The 20980-nt window shown below is 44.9% G+C and overlaps 1 protein-coding gene across 1 annotated transcript in view; it reads left to right on the forward strand.

Moving 5' to 3' along the window:
• Nucleotides 1-20980, forward strand: part of GPA33 (glycoprotein A33) — a 42906-nt gene that overhangs the window by 755 nt on the left and 21171 nt on the right. Inside the window, exons 2-3 of the mRNA XM_061185770.1 lie at nt 15659-15813; nt 19238-19454. Coding sequence (XP_061041753.1) covers nt 15659-15813; nt 19238-19454 — 372 coding nt within the window. The remainder of the gene's footprint in view (nt 1-15658; nt 15814-19237; nt 19455-20980) is intronic.

Below are 20980 nucleotides of genomic sequence, written 5' to 3' on the forward strand. Positions count from 1 at the left end.
AGAGTGGCATAGACATATATACACTACCAAATGTAAAATAGATAGCTAGTGGGAAGCAGCCGCATAGCACAGGGAGATCAGCTTGGTGCTTTGTGACCACCTAGAGGGGTGGGATAGGGAGGGTGGGAGGGAGGGAGATGCAAGAGGGAAGAGATATGGGAACATATGTATATGTATAACTGATTCACTTTGTTATAAAGCAGAAACTAACACACCACTGTAAAGCAATTATACTTCAATAAAGATGTTTAAAAAAAAAAAAAAATCAGGGTTGTCCCAGAAAAGCCAGGATGTGTGGATCCAGGATTTGTGTTCACTACCTGAGATTTTAATCATTGCCTTAAAACCAGAGAAAGAGGCAATGGTAAGAGTGATAACATCTGTTATCACATATAGGGAAACTGAGGCAGAGAAAGGTTGCAACTTACCCAATATCATTTACAGAGCAAGAGAAGACTCAAACCCTTCGAAAAACAGCCAGTTAGAAATAGAACGACCCTTTCCAAAGGCCAAAGCCCTTTAGCTCTCTTGATACTCTGGTCATTGAAAACTCAGAACATGGGGAAACCCCACAAAATAAAAACCAGACATTCGCTGATATAATGGTAGACTCCAAATCAAGTGCTAAATAGCAAAGTCATTGTGTGAGGACCCACAGGGTGCTAAGGGTTAGGATGGAGGTCTTGGCGTTAGAGTCCTGGGCACCGACCGGAAGTAGAATGAGCAAGGAAGTTGAGAGATGGGGGTTGGGGGGATTTTAGGAGTATCTTTAATTCAGTGTATTTGAACATGCTGAGAATCTCATCAGCTTGCAATTTATTTATTTATATTAAAATTCAGCCACATTTTAAAACTAAACATATTATTTCTCATTGAATGAAAGATTCTTTAAATTCTGTAGTGCTTTACAACTGGCAAAATTTCACATACATGATTTCATATAATCCCATAATAACCCTTTTTTTCCCTCCTACTCCAATCTTGCCCCTCCCCTCTTCCTTCTCCCCACTGGTAACCACTAGTTTGTCCTCTATGTCTGTGCGTCTGCTTCTTTTTTGTTTTATTCACTAGTTTGCTGTATTTTTTAGATTCCACATATAAGTGATGTTATACAGTACTTGTCTTTCTCTGTGTCAGCTTGCAATTAGAAATTGTTGTGGGCTTCAGGGATCTGGCAAAACTGGGGCGTGTTGTCGAATCCAAGTTCGTGTGCCCCATGCACAGTGAGGCCAAACAAACCAAAATGTCGGGGTTTGGAGCAGAGAAAGTTTTATTGCAAGGGCAATGCAAAGAGAACAGGTGGCTTATGCTCAAAAGAACCAAACTCCCCAACAGGTTTCAGGAAAGCATTTTTAACGGCAAGGTGAGGGAGGGGAGTCACAGGGTATGTGAACAGCTGGTGCACATTTCTCTGATTGGTTGATGGTGAGGTAACAGGATGGTGTCACAGGGGTTAACATCACCAATCCTCAGGCTCCAATAGGTCTGGGGGCTGCATACTCATGGTCATCCAGTACTTAACTTCTTCCATTTGCTGGGGGTTTTAGCAACTGTAAAACAACTCAGGAAATGTGCATCAGATACTGCTATCTAGGTACTTCAGGGAGGAACTAAACATTCTGTGACTGCAGTATGGCTGATTTACTATTTAAATTCTTACCAGTTCTCCTGGCCCAACTGCTATTTTTGCATTAATTCTTGATCCAGACTTTTGTGACTCAGGGGAGGTGTGGGAGATGAAAGCTTTTCTACAAACAAGAGACAGGCAGAGGACATGGGGAGAGGAGTCTGTCCTGGGAAGTCCCCATGGAATCCTGCTTGGTTACAGGAAGAGGTGAAGAGTTATACCAGGAAACTTGGGAGCCCCAAGGCCTGGGAAGCAGAATGGAGGAGGGTCTGAGTTAGAGCTCACTTTTCAGCTCCTACAGGCAAGCCCCAGGCCAGCTGGCCTGCCAGCCCAGGGTGGTTCTCCTAGGCCCCCAGGCTCCCCCTCCTCCCCCATCTCTCAAAACACGACCTTGGAGCTCTTGGCTGGAGAATAGCCCAGTGCTGGGGAAGGGTTGGGTCAAACTCAAAGGCCCTGCCAGGAGGCCCATCTAACTGGGGCAGAGGGGCCCTCGTCATCAGGTTAGAGGGCATACTTGGTTCATTCCTTCATCCAAACAGCTCTTTACTGAGCACATAGTTTGTGCAGGCACCATAGGAGTGAGGGGTCTGGAATGATTGCAGTCATGAGGGACCTGTCTCAGCCATCAGATTCAGACCGGAAGGATGTGCTTCAAGCCCAGAGGGTAGGAGGCTGAAAGGAAATGACCACCCTTTCTGGGCTGGGCCAGTGACCTCTGATCCTCTTCTATAGGGCCTAGAAGTCTCCCCCCTGCCCCGCCTCCTCCCCTACCCCAGTACACACCCTTGCATCTGTAGTCTGGCTGCAACCCAAAACCCATGCATGAATCAAAAGAAGGGATTTGGGCTTGGGAAAAAAACAAAACAAAACAAAACGTGCACCCAGCTTAGACTGAAATGTGGACTTAACTGTGAACTGCCTGGAGCAGTACATTTCACCTCTTCCTGTGAGAAAGCATGTGACCCCTGGGTGAACTCATCCAGCTCAACCAGTTCTTGGGTTTGTGTTCAGACACACTGATAAAGTGTGTCTTCTGCCCCCACCCCCTTCCCTCCACCCTCCCAGCCTGCCCTGCCTGGCACCACGGGCTCATCACCTTTGCCTCCATACTTTACACTAAGGGGAAGGGGCTGGAGCAGTGGGGCCGGGGAAGCTGGGCTTGGTGGCTAGCTCCGGGCATGTGTTTACCAAGTGGAAATGTTTGGGGTGAAATAGCCATTGCTATGTACAAGTGAGCAATGAAGGCCTTCAAAGGTCAGATGTAAAAGCAGCTGGGTGGCCCTCCCCACCATGGCTCGGGAGAGGATGCCAGAGGAAGAGCAGGGAAATTAGGGAGGGCTTCCTGGAGGAGGTGGAGTTTAAGTTGGGTTCCAGAAGTCGTACTGGCTTTCCCCCTACTTCCGTTCTTCATCTGAACTTGCCCAGTAACAACTTAAATTTTGCTGATGTCCCGGTCAGAGTAACGTAACAAAGTTGATGAAAATAGACCCCAGGACTCATCGGATTTTGGGGGTCAGAATAAAATCACATAAGGTCATATGAAGGGGACACAAACAAGGTGGTGCATTTGAGAATTTAAAAACAGTACTTAAACCGAATAAAAGTCAGCCTGACAATTCCAAACAATGTCAGTGACACAATACCTCTCCCTCCCTGGCAGATGCTCCCACCCCCTCCCGCTCTGACTGCACTTGAGAAGGGTAGGCCCTCTTCCTTAACTGACTTTAGCGTGGGGCAAATTAGTTGACCTCGATAAATCTCAATTTCCAGGGAAGGGTAAGCTGTGACAAAGTGAGAGAGTGGCATGGACATATATATATACACCACCAAACGTAAAATAGATAGCTAGTGGGAAGCAGCCGCATAGCACAGGGAGATCAGCTCTGTGCTTTGTGACCACCTAGAGGGGTGGGATAGGGAGGGTGGGAGGGAGGGAGACGCAAGAGGGAAGAGATATGGGAACATATGTATATGTATAACATTCACTTTGTTATAAAGCAGAAACTAACACACCACTGTAAAGCAATTATACTTCAATAAAGATGTTAAAAAAAAATCTCAATTTCCTAATTTGTGAAATGGAGAAGGTAACCTATAATGTGTAAAAATGCACACTGTACCTCATTCGGTTATTAGGGATAATAAATGAGATTGTCAACGTAAAGACCCTGGAACAGTGCCTGCCACATAATAAGCATTCAATAAATGCCAGTTATTTATTATTATTGTTGTTGTTATTAGTGTGGGCAAGTGTAAATTACAGGAAGGTAACTAGACTTTGGTGATCAATTGTCTGATCACTCTGCTCTGGCAGACATCTGCCAAGAGAATGAGAGTCACTGAGGATGAGGGATTTTGTCACCCCTCCCAAAGGCTGCTAGAGAAAACACCCCAGCTTGCGTACAGGACCAAGGCTCTTCCACTCTGGGAAATTTTTCAGCCACCAGACTCCATGAAAGATTTGATGTGATGGAAGGTACAGCTGCAGGAAAAGAGATACATAAAGAGGAGCCCACCAGGGGGAAAAAGTCTCTGAGAAGCTCTGCCCAGAGTCACTAAAATCTTTGAAGACTTGATAAAAAGCACAAACAAACAACAACAACAAAAAAGCCCCATCTTCCTACAGCTAGAGAAAACCTCGAAGCTTAAATTTGAAAAACTTAGGAAAGTACTGCTTTTCACTGAGAAATAAGGGAATCCATCATCCCAAAATATTCCAGATGAGAAAAAAAATTTTTTTCTCCCCCATCTAACAAAATTTCAGTAAGCTCATGGATGCTTCATCCATGGTGGGTTTTTGATGGGAACTAAGTTTCCAAGTTCTTGTCCTTTTGAGGTTGATCACGCCATTTTAGAATCCTTCCCCTGGGGCCTTTGTTAGAGCCACAATCCCCAGCAGGATAATTTTCCCTACATGCCTTAGACTTGTCCACTCTGAAGTGCCATGATCCTGTTTGTCACACAGGTTCGGGGAGCTCCCTGGTATCTTCCCTGTCAGAGTGTGACCCAGTGTCACTTGCACTTCTAAGTCCATGCCGTGACCTGGCCCAGGCTGTGAGGTTTTACAGGGCTCAGCCTCAGACATGTACATCTGATGAGAATCAGATAAGACAGTGGCCTTTTGCCCAGTTCATCTTGACCCCGAGAGGGTGGTATTCAGGCCAGAGCCAGAGTGGTATCAGCCGTTAAGTGCACTGCAAGATGGGCAGCCTGGCCTTTCATCTGCTCCATGGTTGTGAGCCCCGTTGCCACACCAGTCCCCAGGACCTGGCTCCCACCTGGAGCCTGGGCATGACCTGCTGGTGCCTGAGCACAAGTCAGAAGCCAGTGCTCACAGGAGGGCTCATGTGCCTGTGGAATCACACTGTCTTCCTGCCAGAGCTGAAATCAGGATTAAAATGCTCCAGTTCCAGCTCCAGCCTTGAAGTGGGAAGGACGTAATGAATGGTCAGCTTAAGAGGGCTATGTGTGCAAAGGGGGAGGAGTGATGGTTTAGGGCATGGCTGGCAACCCAGACTGCCCATCACAATCACCTGGGGAGCAAAAGTGCAAATGCCCAGCCTCCCCCAGACCTTCTGAATCAGAATACTGAAGGGCAGAATCTGGGCATCTCTCTGATTGTGAAAAGTTACCCAGGTGACTCTGATGTGAAAGTCTAGGTTCAGAGTTGCCTATTGGACCTTGAGGAAAAATAGGTTTAATGAACAGCCATCTCTGTGACTAGGGCTGATACTCTGCATGCGACTCGCAGCTCAGTTTTGCACCATCTCACTGCTTCCCTGAGTTAATGCCCAGCCTCTAAATTGGTGTGTTAACTTCTCACATTTTCGTGTGCATAGAAGTCATCTGGGGATCTTGTCAAAATACAGACTGATTCAGTAGGTCCTGAGATTATGCATTTCTAACAAGCTCCCAAGTGAGGCTGCTGCTGCAGCAGGGACTACAGTTTGAGAAACAAGGCTCCAGGAAAGAACTGGTTCGTGGGCATGGGTGTGATCCTCATCTTGCCTTTTTGCCCTCCAGAGTCCCATCCCAGGGCTTCTTGGTGACCCAGCGACGCTGCTGACTGTGATGCTGGTCAGCAGGAAGGAAGCCTGGGGGAAAGTGCGCCTGGCTCCGCAGGTGCCTGTACTCCTGGCAGTTCCTCACCCTGCTAATCCCTCCTCCTTCTTTCCTGAAACACTCTATTCTGTCAGTTCCCATGATTCACCCTCTCCTGGTTCTCCTCCGACATTCCTGGACCAACCCTTTCATGTCTTCTTTGCAGCTTCATGCTCCTCAGCCCACCATGAAATGTCAGAGCTCCCTCCACTCAGACCCCCTTCTACATCCACATCCTCATCTTTAGCTGACACCCATTTCAATTGACTCACAAATTTCTGTCTTCAAACCCAACCTCTCTCTTGAGCCATAGACCCATAAATCCAACAGTCCACGTGACTTCTCAACTTAGACATCTCAGAATCAGTTCAAACTCACAAGCTGAAAACAAAACTCATGGTCTTTGTCCCAATATCTGGGCCTTTGTCAGTGATCTCTGCATCAATCAATGACACCCTATCCATCCAGGAATAAAAGCCAGAAACCTAACAGTCATCCATTACAGTTTTCTATTCCTATGTAATAAACTACCCCTTAACTTAGTGGTAACTTAGTAACTTAAGACAATAATAAAAAACATTTATTTTGCTCACAAATCTGTAACTTGGATGGGGCTTGGCAGGGACAGCTTGTCCCTGTTCCCTGCAGTATCAACTGGAGTGAGTTGACTGGGGTTGGAAGACCCACTTCCAAAATGCTGGCTCACTGGCTGGCAAGTTGGTGCTAACTCCAGTTCCTCTCTTTGTGGACTTCTCCACAGGGAAGTTTGGGCTTCCTCGCAGCATGGTGGCTAGATTATAAGAGCAAACATCTAGAGAGACAGAAGGTGGAAGCTGCCAGTATCTTAAAGTCTGGGCCCAGACACTGATCCAGCATCTATTACCATACTTCCACCATATTCTATTGATCAAACAATCACAGAACCCAGACTCAAGGGAGGGGATATGAGTCCTATTTATTTATTAAGGTACTTATTTATTTTTAAATTTTTATTGGGGTATAGTTGATTTACAATGTTCTGTTAGTTTCAGGTGTACAGCAAAGTGAATCTGTTATACATATATATTTATCCACTCTTTTTTAGATTCTTTTCCCATATAGGCCATTACAGAGTATTGAGTAGAGTTCCCTGTGCTATACAGTAGGTCCTTATTATCCATTTCATACATAGTAATGTGTATATGTCAATCCCAACCTTCCAATTTATCCCTCCCCCCACACTTACCCCCTGGTAACCAGAGGAATTTCAAAGTATTTTGGGACCATATTTTGATGCCACCATATCACCCTTAACAGCTCCTTCTCCTTCAGCTACAAATTCAAGTCATCACTCTGTCCTGATGATTTTAGCCCTCCAACATCTCTTGAGTCTGTTCATCTTTCTCTGTTTCCTCTGCCACCTCACCGATGTAAGCTGCCTCTCCTAAGCTACTTCCATAGCCTCCAACTGGCTTTGGGAGCCTGTTTTATCCCTTCTCCTATCTGCTGTCCACCCTGAAGCCAAACTGATCTTTTCAAATGAAATTATGACCATGTCGCTACCCCTACTTAAAGCTCTTCAGTGATTTCCCATTACTATTAGGATAAGACTCATATCGCGAGGATAGATTCTCCTAAGTCACGTTTAGGCTCTATAAACCACTGAAATGTTCCCCCAAATCCCAATATTTCAGCACCTAGACTGCCTCCTATACCTTTACGCCTTGAACATTACAAAAATGTTTGTCATATCACATCCTGAACTTCTTGGTCTGGAAAAATATTATCATCAGACCTACCTGTCGTGTCAACACCTTCCTTTCTGTCTAACCTTAAAAAATCATAAGTCCTTTCTCTCCATAAAGCCTTCCTAGGTAACTTTGGGTCCCAGTGATTTCTTCCTGATTTGAATTTGAGGTCTCAACCACTTTTTTGACCCTCTGTTATACTGCCATTTAACCTTTCACCCACTTTGGGACTTGTTTTCCTAAGCAGCTTGGGGATAAGAACTACTGCTTATGCTTTTTTTTTTTTTTTCCCTTGGTATCATAGTTTCCAGAACAAGGGCTCACAATATATGTTTGGTTTTCTACTATCGAGTTATAACTTTCTGGTCCTCTTTTCCTCTCCAACTCTTTTCATTGAGTTCTCTCCTCAAATCTAAAACTCCCTTTAATCCAACTAGGGCATCCATCTTACCAAGCATTCTCAGATACTACTGTTGACCTTTAAATTGTGAGACTCTACAACGTGTGCTAAACATAAACAACTAGATTCTTGTCCTTGGTGATTGGTTTTTGGGGGCTGTTCTGCCCAGTTATCTCCTTTATAATTTTCCTTTCTCTCCCCTCCAAATCTAAGTTAACTTTCTATCTGGACAACTTCCCCAAATAAGGCTTCTTTCCAACCAACACCTGACCTCTAACCAGCCCCACTGCCTCCCCCAGTTGCCATTTCTAAGCCCGGTTCTCTTTTCTAAGACGGCCTTCAAAAAGCCCAGGGAAGGCCGCCCAAGTCCCACTCCCACAAGGCCACTAGCATTCTGGGGGCCAGAGGAGGATAGCCTAAAAGAGGATGGGCCCACGGAGGCGGGCACTGAGGAGTGGGAAGGGCTGGAGAAGGTGGCCCGTAGAGGGTGGCGACCACGATGCCCACAGCCGAGCCCCCAGCCCCACGGTCTGACCAGAACAGAGACTGCCGGGCACAGGAAGTGGGGACCCTGCCCCCAACATCCGGGACCGGAAGTGAGCGTTGCTGGGACACGGCTGTGGGGCAAAGGCCACTGGGGAGGGATCCGTGTTTGGAGCGTGCCCTTGGATTCGCCTCCTTCATTTCCAAATTGGAAGAAACTTACAAATTGTGCTGATGTTGCAAATTGGCTACTTGTCCCTTTATGCTCCTCACCATATTCCTTGGGCTGAAATCAATCATCGTACTCAAATTGTGATAACAAAAGTTGTATTGAGCAGGATGTTGTCAACCAAACCAGGAAACTTAGACAAGAGACTGGCTGAGAGCACTTGGCAGTGCCCTCCTTGCGATGAAGACTGGGATAAAGATTTGTGGAAACACACCAGCACCCCATTTCTCTGGGGCACAGCCATCTAGTATAGTAACAATAGCCCTGCAAGCAACGTAGTTATGGAATGTAAGCCTAATCTGGCTTCAGGTACCTGCGTTCCCAAGTCTCTGATGTATGTTCTGCCTGGGGAAAAACAGTGGAAATCCACAGTAACTGAATATCTAGCTCACCAAATGCCAGACTCTAAGGACTCTTGCTTCTTCCTGCTACCAGTGGGTTCTTCATTTTTCTCCTAATTTAATTATAGAAAGATAGACATCAGTGATTTTCTAACTGACAAGTACCTTTTCTCTCTCCCTCCTTTGAGTGCTCACTCATTTGATGCAAGAAAGAATTCTCTGTGTATGTATAGCTGATTCACTGTGTTATAAAGCAGGAAATAAAACACCATTGTAAAGCAATTATACTCCAATAAAGATGTTAAAAAATAAATAAATAAAGTGTATCCCTTATAGAAAGTCCAAAAAAAAAGAACCCTCATACTCAAAAGAACTGCTTGAAATAAATCATAGATTGTAGATAGCAAAAAAAAAAAAAAAAAAAAAGACTCAAATTGCTGTCATGGCCTCTTAGACTTGGGCCCATCCCATATTTCTGGCTGCACTGAGAGTGGTATAATTTCGGAATTGCTTTGTAGGAGAACCTTGAGGGGTGAAGTTTGGCAGATAGTGAAGTTTGTCCTAAACTTCCCTGATGGCACAAGTATGATGTTTGTACTTGGCCTCTGTGTTTATTTGGAGTCATCATGGGAGGCTAAAGGATATCACACAGGGGGAATCACAGCCCCCCCAAACCACCCCTTTGGTTCCATCTCTACACACTGGCTTGTTTTAGTTTCTGGAACGTGGCCCACCTTCTCCTGTGCCCTGACCTCTGCACAGTGCACTTCTCTCCCCCACTCACCTCTTCCCCTGTTTTCTTGTGGTTCCCTCCTGCTCATCCTCCAATGTCAACTCAAAAGGCCCTTCCTAAGGACAACCTCTCCTCCTCCCCAAATCCTCTGTTATATCCTGTCATTGAATGTGTACCACTTGTTACCATGGTGGTTTTACATTTGCCTCTGTGATTATGGATTTATTATCATTTGACTCATGCAGAGGATCAGACACCACGAACGCAGGAACTGTGTCTGTCTCTGCTTGCCCTTTTGTCCCCAGAGCCTGTCAGAGTCCCTGGAACAGGGGCATCCAGCAGCCATTTGCTGGGTGGGTGTTAATGAATAAGTACCTACCCTTTTGATCCTCACCAGGCAGCAAGCTGGTTTACTCTCAGTGTCTCCTATCCTGTCTCTCTTCCCTTCCTTCTTACTCTGTCCTGCTTCTCTCCAAGCCTCAATTTCCTAATTGCATTTGTTTCTATCAACATTACCCATCGTTTCTAGGGATGGATGGATGAGAGGGGCTAATTAAGGAAATGGATTTGCCCTGCGTGTTAAAGGAAGAGAGTCACTCACCATGTCTTCCCTCCCTTCCAGATCGCACTAGTGTTTTAGCAGGGGCTTCAGCGCCTTCACTCAGCAGTGGGCATTTCAGTATTGAGACAGCCAGTGGAGGACATATTTGACTTGGAGGTAAAGTTTAGTGGCTCCTCAAACTACCCCACCTTGGCAGCACTCAGGTTTTGTCTCCATGTCCTCCCTGCCTGCTGGGCTTGTCTCTGTTCCCAGATCGCTCTGTCCCTGGAGCAGCCCTCTCTGCCCAGGGCACCAACTGTCACACTTGGCACCCACCTCCTTCCTGAGGTACCTTCCTCCCCTGCCACCAAGGGACCTTTGGGCTGCTTCCTCGTTCTCTGCCCTGGTGAGTCAGGGATGCCATAAACACCTGGCATGGGCAGAACCTGGTGACAGACAGACGCTCCTACTTAGGACTGTCACAAAGTTCACTGGGAGAGAGGCATAAAATGTGGAGGGCAGGGCCCCCAGTCAGAGCTCAGTGCTCCACACCTGCCCACCGACTTCTCTCTATCTCTGTACACATGGGCACAGGTGACTCTTGCTGTGGGCAAGGCGAGTCCTCCACCTATGCCCTTCCCCACCCAGCCGGGGGTCTGGCTCCACCTGGCTTCTCCTCTATTTTTAGTCTCTTCCTTTCTGGGAGTTCCATCCTTATAACCTAGGAGCCTGCTTAAGTCTCTCCATCTTCCATCCTAGAGGGGACGAAAGAAACCTTCTCAAGATCTGTCATAGCCCTCTGGCTCCAGCTTTCCCATCTCCCCATGTTACGTGAGCTCCTTGACAAAATAAGCTGCCCTCACCTCTCTACTTCCTCACTTCCTGCTTGACATATAAAACTGTAACATGGCTTTATGGTTACAAGAGTACCGCATGTCTGCTGCAGAACATTTGGAAAATAAAAATACACAAAGAAGAAACCCATCATCCCAGAATCCAGAGATAACTGGTATTAATTCTGTATTTGGTATTTTTTCTTCTAAGAATTTGCTTCCTCTCTGTGACTATGTGGAAGTGGGTTACTGTTGCATGTACAGTTTTGCATCCTGCTTTACTCTCTTCTATGCACAAGTTCAACATAGTGAATTGAATCCTTTGGGAGCTATTTCAAGTCCCACCTCCTCAATAAAGCTTTCCATTAAAATCCTTCTTCCAGGTCCCTCCCCTCTCTACCCCCCCCAACCCCTACACTTCACTCCTTATCATTTGCACTTAACACTTAATTAGGCTCTATTAGGATGCTGGCTGACAGTGATGCTGGCTAACTGCTTCCTAGGCAGGGACTGTGTCATGAACCACTCAATCAATAAAGTCTTATTAGCACCCAGCTCTGTGTACATACCTTGGGGTGGGAACTAGCAAGCGATGGGTACAAGAGAAGTCTGAGACACAGACCCTGCTGGAAGGAGCTGCCATATGATGAGGAGACACGGCCCGCACACATAGACCCACACTGACATGAGAATGACGTGTGCGTGGGGTACATGCTCCCTGAAGCGCTTCAGCGTAGCCAGTAAGGGCTGGGATGGTCCAGGTGGATTCCTGGAGGAGGTAGGGCATGAAGATGCCTCTGATCATTTTCCCAGGGTCTTGCACTAAACTAGGGCCTTAGGAAAAATTCATTAAATTGACCGGAATTCATAGATTCCTAAAGATCCATGTTGAACAAAGAGTTCCTCAAACATCCATGGAGTTCTAACCCCCCTCCCCACCTCTCCATCTCTCCTCCCCCATCTGCCAGTCTGAGAGCCTACAGGAGTCATTCCCACCTTGTGGGGGGGCAGGACAAACTAACATGCACGTGCGTGTGTGAGCTGCACCCTTTTCGCTAGAGACCAGCGCTTTCTCAATGTCAGAGCATGTATCTAGTCGTGGGGTGCGATGGGCCCCTTCTGGCCTCGGGCACCTCCTCCCTAACTAAGAATGTGGTTTCTCTGAGCGAATGGATTTTGCTAAGTGGAGGCATTCCTGCCAGTTTCCCAAGGGTTCCCATAATGTGCTGTGTACGCCTAAAGCCGCCAGTCCTTCGAGCATTTCATTATTCTCCTTGGATGAATTGCTTTCTGGTTAGCTCTCAAGAGACACTTTATTATCTTCTTAACAAACCTTAATTATTTACAAGCAATGCTGGAGGCTTCAAGCTGTCTCTTCACACTCCACCCACTTAGGGAGGTTAAATGACCTTTCCCATTTCCATCTGGGGCCACTTGCAGACTTGGCATCCCCTCTCTGGGATCCTTTTGTTCTTTATTTAATTTTTTTTTTTTTTGACATGTTCTAGCAACGTGTAAGGTAAGTTCTTCAACCAAGTTTCTCTGGTTGCAAATCCTACCCATCTTTTAAACTTAAGTTCTCTAGAACTCATTCAGTTTGCTGTCCGAGAGCACTTATTTGAGCATCTCCTATGTGTTAGGCAGTTTTTTGAGCCCTGAGGATATGAAAAGGAAGGAAAAACAGTGTAGCAGAGGAGAAGGATGTGACAATATAGAATGCTGGCATAGCTCTCGCTTATGTGCCAGGATGAAGGTTGTGTATGCTAAATATGTTGTCATCCAACCCTCACAACAACCTTGAGTTAGATAATATTATTATCCTCATTTTATAGTCGAGGAAACTGAGGCACAGAGAAGTTAATTAAGTTGTGCAAGGTTACACAGCTAGGAAAACTAAGAATGAGGATGCCAGCCTGGGCAGTTTGGCTCCAGCGTTTGTGCTCTTGGCCACTCTGCCATATGTAATAAACTCTCATGAGAGAGTACTAGGATGAAGGTACTTGTGGGTGGTACCCATGGCACAAAGGACAGAGTCATCTACTCTGCTTGAGAGCCTTTGGGCATTTTCTCTAGGACAATGTATGTGCTTAAAATTTCTTCCTCAGCAAACTCCTATTGTGCTGTGAGATTTTGATTCCTTCCTTGCAGGTGAAAGCACCTGCTCTTCCAATTTGTATACCGGTTGGGAAGGTTAACACATCACTGAACTATTTGTTTTTAACACCTTATAGTGAATTAGCTTATCAGATGGATGGTCTTCGTGAATATCAGAAGAACTCAGCCTTGAGGAAAAAAGGAGAGTGGGGAGGGAGCAGGAAAGAAAGAATACCTCTGGAGCATGAGGGACACAGCTGTCGGCAGCAACAGGATGGGAGAGCTGCAACTACTGGGGAGAGGGTGGGTTCTGGCAACTGGAAAGAAGATACCCTATGTAGATCTGTACAAACAAGTAGAAAGGGAGGTTGTTGGAAGGCTCTAGAAGCAAACTTCTCCACTTCCTAGTTTTCTGATGATGGATTAGATGTCCCACCTGGTACTTTTGTCTCATCCACTGAGTAGGATGCAAAGATTCCACAGAACAGAAAAACGAGGGCCACAGAGCTAATAAACAGTAAGCCTATAGAAAGAGGTGAAAGGAACTGGGTTTATTACAGTTTATTACAGAACTGTGGGTGAGAAAGTTGGTGATTGCAAACAGCAGAATCCTCTGAGTTCATGATGGGAAATTATTGAGAAGTTAAGCCAGATGTCTTTGCTGCCAGTGATGTCAAAAAAAGAGGATACTGACTGAATCAGTGAGAAGGATTTGATTAGCTGTGGAGGATTTACAGCGATGGCTGTTGGCATGAAGGTTTTAAACATAGGATAAATTCTCATCTAGGATTATGGAAAATGTAAGTGTGTCTCAGGGCACCAGATCAGCCCTTAAAGATCCTTCTCAGGTTTACAAATAGCATTTAAATAGTGCTCTATACTTGTTCAAGATTTTTTCCTTTTCTTTATGAGTTCTTTCTCATCCATTCATTTCAATCTCTTCCCTCACAAATTAACATAAAATGACTTTTACTCACTTTTGTAGTGGTCTCTAAAATTGATGTATTCTTTAGTTATAATCATTAGTAATTATTATCCCTTTATGATAGTTCACTCATGGTGGTGGTAGGTGGTTATCTCTTGTGATTAACTTCTAACTAAGGATGTGCCTCAACAAAAGACTATGGGATGAGAAAGTGGAAGTTATTTGATATGAACATATATAGAGAGAATATATTGAACACACATATATATAATGTAACTGTCATATGTTGAGCACTGATTATGGGTCAGGAATCATTGTAAACAAAGTACACATTTCATGTTATTTAATCTTCAAACAACCCATTTTTCAAGTGAGGACCCTGGCACAGAGAGCTTAGGTAAACTGCTCATTTAGTAGATAAAGGAACTGGAATTCCATTGGACGCATTCTAGCTCTGGAGCCTGTGCATTTAAACTCAGTGCTATACTACTTCCTGAAATGGACATAGAGAAGCTGTGTATTAAATATGGACTGGTACAGGAGTGGCCCAAGATAGCTGCGTAGAAAGACCCTGAGCTCACCTCCTCCCACAGACACACCGAATCTACACCTACATATAGAGCAATTCCTCCTGAGGAAGATCTGAGGGCTGATTAAACAGCTACTGCACATAGAAGGACAACATAGAAATGGGTAGGAAAGACAGAGATGTTGTATCCATGGGAATCCAATCCCCAACACAGCAACCTGCAGTAAGGAGGGATATTGCTGATGGGCCTGAGTACGAAATTGCCCACCCTGGGAAACAACATAAAAATCAGCAGTTTAAAGGCCATCCAGACTATATAGGAAGGAAATCCAGTTACTAGAGCTTCTGCCAAATGGGCGTCACTCATGCTGTAGTCATAGGTCCACCCAGATTCAAGGGGTGGGGACATAGACCCTACCTCTTGACGGAGGAGAGTCAAAGTCACATGGTAAGAAGAATGTATGTGATGAGAAATACTGATGTGGCCACACTCTTTTTCTCATCTTTTTTCTGATAAACTTATACAGAATAAATTCCCCTGGGAGAACCCTCTCTCTCTTTACCTTGACTTAATCTTATACATCAATTTTCTTACCATAGTTAAGCACTCCATAAATATTTGCTAAATAAATGAATAAATCATCATCATCATCACAACAAAAAAGACGGTGGGAAATATTTATTGAGAGCGCTCTAGGTGCCAGGCATTAAGCAAAGCATTTATACATATTATCTTGTTTAATTCTCCCAACAGCTCTGAGAATACTAGTGTCCCTTTTTATGGATGAGAACTGAGGCTGACAAAAGTTTACACAGTGTGTAAGAGGTGGGGCTGAGGTGCAAAGCCAGGCTTTTACCCATCACACAACACAGTTAACTTTGTTGAGTTGCTGTGGGATGGGGACAGGGTGAACCAAGGTACACGTGTTTGTCTTCACCCCCGGCCTGGAGGAGAACAGCTGGTGTGCCGTGGCTGAGATCTCAGTTGTAGTGTGTCTAGCTGTGGCTGGAAGAGTGTCACTGGCCATTCCCTCTGAGGTCCAGTGGGCAATGAGTATGAATGCCCATGTCAGTTACTTCCCACTTTCTTTCCAGTCTGGGTGACTGTCCACGCCATCTCTGTGGAAACCCCAAAGGATGTTCTTCGGGCTGCTCGGGGAAAGAGCGTTACCCTTCCATGCACCTACCAAACTTCCTCCCTCAACCGAGAAGGATTTATCCAATGGGACAAGCTTCTAAGGAGTCATACGGTAAGGATCTTTAAAAAGTTGGGAGCATCATGAGTACCACCTGACCATGACCTCTTGGAGGATAAACACTACAAAGCCATTCAATAAATGTTAGGCAGAATAAACCTAGTTAGCGCCCAGGCTGGGATGGGTGGGGAGGGAGCAGTGAATGTTGGACCCAGGGAGGGCCGTATTATGCCACCTCTAGTGTGAAAGAGTCACCTGCCCCAAAACATCTTTCTGTTGGTCAGTCTCAAATGACCTAAACTGTATCATTCCTTTTGATTAGCATAGCGCTCTCCCTTGAGGCCAAATTTTGTTATAGTTTTTTCCTGTTTGGGTTCTTTTGGGGACTATGGGGAGATTTTATTTTCTGTTTTGGAATAGATAGTAATCCCATGGTTCAAAAATTAAAACATCATGAAAGTGTACATTGAGAAGTCTCATTCCTACCCCTGCCCCTCTTGTCCCATCTACCCAGTTTCCACACCCTAATCCTTCTATCTCCCCGTCCTCCCCAGCAAGGCTAATTTTCACTGGTACTGGTTCTTTGGGGCCAGCATTTATTCTGATTGATTGGTATCTCTGCTACAATCATTCAGTATTGTGAATATCACTTTCGGCTAAGATTTAGCTTCTTGCGTATCCTTCCAATGATTCTTTATGCCAATTCAAGAAAATGTGAATGTATATATTCACACACATGAAAATACATCTACTTTTGACCCTAGAATCCCAGTCCCCTATTCCCCTCACCAAAGGCAACCACTATTACCAGATTTGGGGATGGACTTCTATAGATGCTCCACATGTATACCATGCACACACAAATGTAGACATATATTTACATATACATATATGAATATGTATGTTTATATAAACTACATGCATACTGTCCTCCACTTGGCTTTTTTTCCTCTTAATATACCTTGGAACTCTTTCCATATGTCAGTACATTTATATCTACCTCATTCTTTTTTAAATATTTGCATTAAGTATCACATTTTATGAATGCTCTATACGTACCAATGATGGACATTTGGTTTGTTCCCTATATTTTGCTGCTACAAATAATGCTGCAATAAATATCCTTATATATATGTCTCTAGGTATATTTAAAATATTATTGTAATTATAAATATATATTTATATATAAGATAAATTATTAAAAATGAACTTCTGGGTCAAAGGCTATGTGAATTTAAAATTTGGATAAATAATGTCAAATTGCTTTCATTGGATGTCAGACCCATCTTCATGTTCACCAACAACAGTGTAGGCACCTATTTCTCTAACACAGAGTAGTCTCAAACTATTTGATATTCGCCAATTTGATGAGTGAAAAAGTATCTCATTATTGATCAAATTCACATTTCTTTAACTGTAAGAAGAGGAACATCTATTCATAATTTTTTTTTTTTTTGGCCACGTGTGCAGCATGTGGGATCTTAGTTACCCCCAGTGGGATGGAACCCATGCCCCATGCGGTGGAAGCATGGAGTCTTAGCCACTGGACTGCCAGGGAGGTCCCTATTCATAAGTTTTAAAGTGAGTTCTACTTTTAAAATGCACACATGCCTGGCATTAGATCCCCAACTACTCAGAGTGAAAGCATTTAGCTTTTTCCCTGACAGAAAAGAAAGGGGAACCCAGGACACCCAAGTCCCAGAGCAGCAGGGCCGATTTGAAAGGAGAGCAAATCTTGGTCTAAGGCACCTTACTGTCTGTTGCCCAAGGCACCCTGATGGGACAGAGCACATGTCCTATCTGTTTCCAGAACCCCAGGAAAAAACCTAGAGAGGTCAGCTGCTGCCTTTAGCTTGTAGAAACTGAAGACACGTTCTTTCACCGTCACATGTATTCAGCAAACAAGATGTTAGGTCTCTGGCAGGCACGCTTCTGAGTGCTGAGATAAATACTAAAGATCTTTTGTTGACTGATGGATCCCTCACTTCCTAAAGGATTTGAGGCAATCCCCTTGAGAGCAAGCAACGTTGCAGAGAAAGGGATTTAACCTATGCCCTCAAGGAGATTATTGTGACAGGTCCTAGCAAGGGTTGGGGGGTGAGCTGTGGGAGATCCCAGGAGGGGGAAGCCTTAGGATAGCTGTGGTTGGGAGGAGTGTTGGGGCGTGAAGAGTCCTTGGCAGAGCCAGTAGGTCAGAAAAGAACTGAGCTGGGGAAGACCAGCATCCACAGATGGGTCCACAGCCCAAGACAGGTCCTCATCTCCCACCTTGTTGCTCCTCCCCTTCTCAGCCAAGCTTCCTGAGTTATCTGCCCCTACCAGGGTTGTTGCATGTGGTTGGGCAGATTATGCACTTGGGTACCCAGCCCAGGGCGCCTGACCGCCATTAGCTTGGCAAAGGTGTGTCTGTCCAACAACTAGAGCACCTTTTCCTGATTTGCATAAAGAGCATGCCCAGGCATCAGACCTGACACTATGTCTCCACACTCTCTTCCCTGCCGGGCATGGTCTGCCTTCCTCCCCTAATGCTCCACCGAAATCACCAGCAGCTTCTCTTTTGTTAAATTCAGTGTGCTGATTCAGTCCTCATCTTATGTCATTTCTCCCTAGCTTTTCCAACTATCAACCACTTTCCTATCTTGGAATCTCCCTCCCTTGGCTTTCTGGTAGCCTCGTCTTGGCTTTTGCTCGTATCTCTCTGACCTCTCTCTGACCTTTCCAAATGAAGTAACTCGGGGACTTGCCATTTCTCTACTCATTTACCCGAGGTGGCTTCATCAAGTTCATGGCTCGATGCCATCTGCTTTGCATATATTATCTACTTTAACTCTCACAAAAATCCTATGATACAAGTGTTATTATCATTATCTCCACTTTGTAGATGAAGAAACGGAGTTGTAGAGAGGTCAGCATTTTGCTCAAGGTCATAGAACTAGTAGGAGGCAGAACTGGGATTTGAATTGAGGCAGTCTGGTTCAAAAGTAGTGATCTTAGCTAGTACCATGTTCTGTTAGATAAATGATAAGTATATCAATGAATAAACAAATTCCAAAGGCGAGAGTCAAATAAATAAAGGGGGCTTGGAAGCCAAGGATGGCTACCTAGCACAATGCCTGCACATAGTAGGTGTTCAATAAATATTGGTTGACTGAATGTCTGAGAACAGACAATGAACTAAAATGGAATGGGTAAGAGGTGCCAGAGGTTACAAGAGGTGAAAGCCTCACTTACTCACACGTGCTCCTCTGGTATGAACTGCCTACCTGCCCCGGGCTTTCAATATTTTCACTAAAAACATATAAATACATCATAAGAGGAATCCACAAATGGACACCATGTATAGAGCTCTTTGTTCTGCAGGGTTGGTGTGTCAGTACACCTGGGCCTGGGAATGGTGGATGAGGGTAGTCAGGACAGCCTGGAGCATCATGCCACGGCCTTAGGCTGAAGACCAAGTGGTATTTCTTCTTCCTCACAGGAAAGGGTGCTCATCTGGACATTTTCGACCAAAACCTACATCTACGGTGATCTTTATCAGAACCGTGCCAATGTATCGAGCAACGTCGAGCAGTCAGACGCCTCCATCACCATTGACCGGTTGACCATGGATGACAACGGCACGTACGAGTGCTCCGTCTCGCTGCTGTTGGACCTGGATGGCGTCTCCAAGTCACGCGTCCGCCTCTTGGTCCTGGGTGAGTGTCTCCTTCTCCTTCCTGGGGTGGTAGGAAGAGGGGCGGTGAGAGGAGCAGGGCACCCTGGTGGTAAGGTAAAGCCAGGCAGCAATGCCTGACCAGGAGCTAAGACTCCTCCCCTCGCCCCATCCGTCTGGGGGGTTGGGGTGCTGTTCCTCCCCCTGGAACCAAATACTCTTCTGTCTGGGCAGACAGCTCCCCAGGGCCAAGGTCAGGGCTGATTTGGAGTGGTCCCTGGGGCTCAGCCTTGGAGATTCTGTCCCTGCTCTGTCCAGTGCTCTTTCCTTCACACCAGCTCCTGCCTTTTTCATGCCAAACTTACTAAACAGAAGAAAAGGGGAAACCCTAGCTCCTACTCCAAAGACTCTCACTGCCTTGCTTTGATGCTGGGGGCCAAATAATGACTCTCTTACAGGTCAGGCATCTTTCCCAGCCCTAAATTCAGCTAATCAATAGAAGCCCTTCACACCACCATCTCCCCACCCCTCGGCTCCAACACACCATTGATCAGGTTCTACTGCTTCTGAAATATGTCCCATGATAACATTCTTTCTACACAAATAGCTTATTATCGGAGTTTATAGTTTTGGAATAATTGAACAATCACCTACTCTTAGTATCTTCATTTTGCAGATGAGGCCAAGGGAAAGTAGACACCTGACTCAATGTCAAACAGTTACTGGAAAAACTTTAGTGAGCACCCAGCCTGTGTCCGCTCTAAGAAATGGCCCCCACCGTGGGAGGTAGCAATACTTTAAAGCAAAGCAATGGATCATGTTTCCTTCATTTTTTCCCCCTTTACACTACATAGTGGGATTGTATTTTTAATTACATAAGGTGGCTGCCTGGGTTTTTGAATCATTGTAGTGAGTCAAACAATAAAGCCCTGAATAAAGAATAACCATCTCCTCCTTGCACCCTACTACTAACAAGGTGGCCAAGGCTAGTACTTGTGTGCATTCTTCCACACTCTTCTCTTTTCTTTTCAACACACACACACTTTCTTTTTGTTTCTTTACTTTTCTTTAAAAAAAAGAGATCATATTATAAAGATTATTCTGTAAATTTTTCTTAATGTTTCATGCACATTTCTCCAGATCAATGCATACAAATCTACCTATTAATAGAATACATCCCCGTGCATGGATGTACTATGATTATTCCAGTGTCCCGTACTGATGAGCATTCTCAGGCTGTTTCCATTTTTTTTTTGTACCAACAATACTGACTATATACATATATGTATTCTTTCACTGTGTTATCTTTGTTTCTATTGGATAGATTCTTAAAAGAAGGATTTCTATTGCTTAACATCATTAGCCATCAAGGAAATACGAATTTTAAAAAGTAGAATTTCTAGGTCAAGGACTATGCCTTCATTAAACGTTACTCCATACCGGCAAATTACTTTTCCCCAAAGCAACTACTGCTGCCATGAGCATTATGTGATCATGTCTGTTTTCCTATATTCTTACCAGTACTGAATATTATCAATCTTTTTAAGTTTTGTAAATTTTGTTAATTTG

This window comes from Eubalaena glacialis, chromosome 3, assembly GCF_028564815.1.
Source record: "Eubalaena glacialis isolate mEubGla1 chromosome 3, mEubGla1.1.hap2.+ XY, whole genome shotgun sequence".
NCBI classification, from domain to species: Eukaryota; Metazoa; Chordata; class Mammalia; order Artiodactyla; family Balaenidae; genus Eubalaena; species Eubalaena glacialis.